The following is a 4678-nucleotide window of genomic DNA, read 5'->3' as shown; positions in this document are numbered from 1 at the left end:
AGTGCAAGTATTAGATTTATGAGAAAAGAAAGGAAAGATAATTTTGTATTACTTATTTGGGTTACTAAGAGATGACGTGTTGTATTGATCCATTGGTTTGACTAATCGGTACATTAGATGTACAATATGACTACTTGGTTGTATTAGTTGTTTGTAGAAATGCACACTAGAAGGTGACAGTAAACTAAAATGGTAGAAATGTAAGTTATTTTTAAAGAGTAAAACTCCTGTTTTCAAATGATCTTCTTGCTTTGATGGCAGTTCTCTCATCAAAATTAGTTATATATATATATATATATATATATATATATATATATATATATATATATATATATATATATATATATATATATAAAATTAAAAAAAAAAAAAAAAAAAACATTTAGAAATACAGAGATTAGTAACTTCTGGACAAAGTTGGTATTTAGCTAACTTTCATTACCAATTAATGTAAAGGTTAAAATTCCTAATTTTAGACCAGTTAAACACACTTGGCTCATTATCATATACGAGTAGAATTTAAAATAGTGAACATATAGTCATCTTAAATTAGGAGTAGTATCAGGGGCAGAGCTGCAAGGGGGGCTGGCAGGGGCCTGGCCCCCGTAGCCTAGCCCGCGGCCCATAACTTTTTTAACTTGACCCCTGCAGATTTATTGTATATGTATTATTAAGTAAAAATTAATAACACATAAATAGTCTTGCTTTAGTGGTGAAAAGGTGTTACATGATACCACAAGGTCACAAGTTCTATTCTTCTAACTCTCCCACTTTGTTTGTTGTTTTTTTTAATCTTTTATTTATCTTTTTATGATCCCACTTCTTTCTTTCTTTGTTATTTTTTTTTTCTTGTATAAGTTGTTAAATGAAGATTCAATGCTTCAAATTCAAAATACTTTGTCTAATTTTGATTAATTGATGACCATCATGATTTTGCCTTTATATGATGTTGTGACATATATTAAAAAAACGCATAACTTTTTAAAATCTAAATGTTGTATATTGCTAGTTTATCTTTTTTTTTTTTTGTTTTTTGTTCTTTTTTTTTTTTTTTTTTTAATTTCAAATTATTTGGAGTAGAGTTTGCCTTGATATGATGTCGTGACTAAAACAAAATACATAAGTTTCTACATTTTACATGTTGTATATTATTAGTTTATGTTTCTCTTTATTTTAATTATTTGTTACCGATTTAGAGTAGTTTTTAACTTTTTCTGTGAAGTACTTTATATTTGTCTTGTGATTTGTTATAATATTAAGGTAAAATGATGAACTCTGTAAAAAAAAAAAAAAAAAAAAAGGTAAAATTATTAACTTTGAATTTTGTATAGAAAAATTTTCATTGTTAATGCTAACACGAAAGTATTTTAGCCCTTGAAAAGATAATAGCCTTGGCCCGTTAGCTTTTAATTACTGGCTACACCCCCTGAATAGTATTATGGAGTTTTTTTTTAAAAAACTCTTTTTACCAAACAATCTGCAACTTTAGCACATCACCATATATAGGATTCAGAGACTCTCGAATTTTCCATTACAAGTGTTGTACGATCTATGCCATCACGTTTGTAATATTCTCAAATCCCAATCCTCTGCAAAAAAAAAAAAAATCCCAAAAAAAATCATTCAAAAAGCGGCAAAATTAATCACTGTATAAAAATCTCAACTTCTGACAGTGGCAACCACCGTAATTATCCACAAACCCAACCCCAAAGCAATAAACCCAATCAAATCCAAGGGCAAATCCGTCATTCCACCTCCAACAAACCCGGCCCAAACTCACGTGACTACCACACCAATCCCTCACTCACCCTTTCTCTCTCCTCCAAACCTTATCTACTCATTTCTCTCTCTTACGTCACCATCTCCTAAATCAACGGCCACGATCTTCTCACTCCATCTATAAATACCACTCTTCCCACATCACGATTCTCTTCCCCAATAACAGAGCCACCGTTTCGCACTAACGTTTCGCAAGTCTGGTAATACCGTTTCTTTTCCTATTTCGAAAAAACGCCGTTTTTTTTAATTAATGGGTCTTTTGGAGAAGCTTTGGGATGACACTCTCGCCGGACCTCAACCGGATTCCGGCCTTGGACGTCTTCGCAAATTCAATACTTTCCATTCCCGCTCCACCCCTTCCAAGGGTATACCCCGACACCCCGTCATTTCGACTATTATCATATATTATTGCAAATCAAGTTCCGCCAAAGCGAAAACATAACTGATGATTAATTTATTAAAAGTACTAATACTCGACTAATCTTGTCCGCCAAAGTAATAATGCTAAATTTTTGTTGATTAACAGAGATGGAGGGAGGGAGTAGTGTTGGAAGATCGTACGGTGGAGAAGTGATATCAGGAGCGGATAATCCGGAAGAAGTGAAAGTTTCAAGGAAAATAATGATAGTGAAGCCACCGGGGTATACTCAGGGAGCTGGATCAGCTCCGGCGAGTCCCGCCGGATCTACGCCGCCGTCTTCGCCGTTTTCCGGTGACTTTTCTTACTCGTACTGATTTTTTACTTAAATACCCTTTGCATGTGTTTTTTTTCCAGTAAAGTTGGAAGAGTGACTAGAGTGAACTGTGAAGTGAGGTTGGGATCTGGAAAAGTCTAGGGAGGGTATTTTGGTCATTTTATAATATTTGGTGGTCTGATACTCTGATTATGACTTGTCGTAGAGTGGTTAATTTTTCTTTTTGTTTCATAATTTTATTATTTTGTTATTATATTAGTAGGACCAATTATAGTATTATCCATTGAAAATTCCGCCCATTTTTTGGCTTTATATTATACTGCTTAATTTTTATAATTAATTAAAATATTGATGATTAATAAGGTTGTATTTTTCTGATTTAATTTTGGGTAGATGATGGTACCAAGAAAGTTAGGTAAAGTGTTACTTTCATTTAAAGTCTAAGATCTTTTCCAATACGGCATTAGTCTCATTGACGTTATTAGTAATACATTAATACTAAATCAATTGCTTAAGGTTGGTTATCCTAATTTATGATGTAGACGTTTATATGATCATAATTTCTTAATGCAGAATGTCGCCGATCTTTCAGCTACGAGGTTGAGACTTCGATTTTTGTTTGACGTGTCTAGTCAAATTTAACATACATGTGTTTGATTGTTCATGTAACCCAAAAAAAAAAAAAAAAAAAAAGGGTCGAATTTTTTCATGTTATAGTTATAGATATGTATGACGCTGTAGATTTAAGTGTCAATATATCGAATTAGGTGACCTCTTTATAGTGTTGTAAGAAAGAACAAATCTATCATTGTAGATAGATCAATTATCAATTAATTGGAGAAAATAATGTTAGGTGCTAACTGTCAAGGTAGTTAGAAGTTACAAAGTTATGGCAAGCAATGTGATACTCTTTTCTAGTTAGGCTACTATATTTAGCAGTGTAGCATTCTTTTTTAAGTAATTTTAATCTCTTTGTACTTTGATTGATAATGACCTAGTTAGCTAACAAATTGGCAATTCTAATTGCTTGGTTAGGAAACAGATCAGGAGCGTTCAGGTTTCGGAGGAGATCTACGTCGGACTCGAATGAGAAGGCAACGAACGAGGACAGAACCTGCGGAAGCGCTCCTTCTTCTTAAGATGTCTGATATCTAAGGTCGAAGCAACGATGCTCGACTAATCTCCCACCCGACCCTGCTTTGCTAAGGGTGTCGTTGAGGCTTCACTAATACCAGCCTTATGTCCATGTATCATATAAGTATCACTTGTAAACTGTGACTAGCAGCTTGCTTGTGGTATGTAAATATTTGGTGTATGGACCTTTTGTTCTTAGAGTTTCTTCTAAGCTTTCATGTGAAATATAGTGTTTACACCTTGTAAAATATGCAATGTCAAATAGTTTGTAGTATGAGTCGTGATTATGGTGATGTAACACGACGTTTTCGATCTGCTTTGCAGTTCCGCTCTTCCTTTTGTAATGTTTGCTCTTCCGAATGAAGCAATGATCAGCAGAGTTTCGTTTTTGTACTGCCTTGTCTTGCCTTTGCCTTGTCGCAAATTTGTGCAATATTCTCCTGCCTGAATCAATTCACATCGACATAGTGTACTTTCACTAAGTAATAATACAATTAATTTAGACAGAAACATTCTTTACACTAAGATTTAGAACGACATTGCAAGTCATTTGTGATTTGCCTGATGAATTAACATGGCGAAATTTTATGATTAGTAAGAAACGAATTCTAAGGAGTGGTTTTTTCTTAGGGTATATGGTCCGTACTACACAGTGAGTTAGGTCATATGTCACATTTTTGTTGCAAGATCCAATAAGGTAGTCTAATTAACATTATTATTTGTAATACAAATTGTGGATTACTGCATTTTTGGACATCATCCGATCCTATGCTGTGATGTAGACATACATATGAATATGATAGTAGTGTCCTTCGTCTCCCATTTCCTGTCTAAAGGCAAACACATTCGTGTTGTAGATTAGGTTATTGTCAACTTGTCGTTGAGTTTGTTAGTATTTATAAATTATAATAAGCCCGGAGAATGAATGTAGTTATATAGTTACAACACTTACAAATAGAATTTGATCTAATAATGTAATAAACTGGTTAGATCTCATTACGAAACAAGAATACAAGATGGATTAGAAATATGGTCATTAATAAAATTTATTCAAAGGCTTATTATAAAAT

The 4678-nt window shown here is 33.2% G+C and overlaps 1 protein-coding gene across 4 annotated transcripts; it reads left to right on the top strand.

The window, feature by feature from the left end:
* Positions 1-1916: 1916 nt before the first annotated feature.
* On the top strand, positions 1917-4001 carry LOC110736837 (dormancy-associated protein homolog 3-like). 4 transcript variants are annotated; one of them, XM_021917160.1, is made up of 3 exons: positions 1917-2144; positions 2306-2507; positions 3517-4001. In XM_021917160.1, the coding sequence occupies exons 1-3, from the start codon at positions 2030-2032 to the stop codon at positions 3611-3613; spliced, it is 414 nt and encodes a 137-aa protein (XP_021772852.1). In that variant the 5' UTR covers positions 1917-2029; the 3' UTR covers positions 3614-4001. The 4 variants fall into 4 exon arrangements, with proteins under 4 accessions (XP_021772852.1, XP_021772854.1, XP_021772851.1 ...); XM_021917162.1 differs by having other exon boundaries at positions 3510-4001; XM_021917159.1 differs by having other exon boundaries at positions 1919-2144; positions 2306-2491.
* The last annotated feature ends 677 nt before the right edge of the window (positions 4002-4678 follow it).

This window comes from Chenopodium quinoa, unplaced genomic scaffold, assembly GCF_001683475.1.
Source record: "Chenopodium quinoa cultivar QQ74 unplaced genomic scaffold, ASM168347v1, whole genome shotgun sequence".
Lineage (NCBI taxonomy): Eukaryota > Viridiplantae > Streptophyta > Magnoliopsida > Caryophyllales > Amaranthaceae > Chenopodium > Chenopodium quinoa.
The sequence above is the reverse complement of the archived record's forward strand: the minus strand, read 5'-3'. Positions and strand labels throughout refer to the sequence as shown.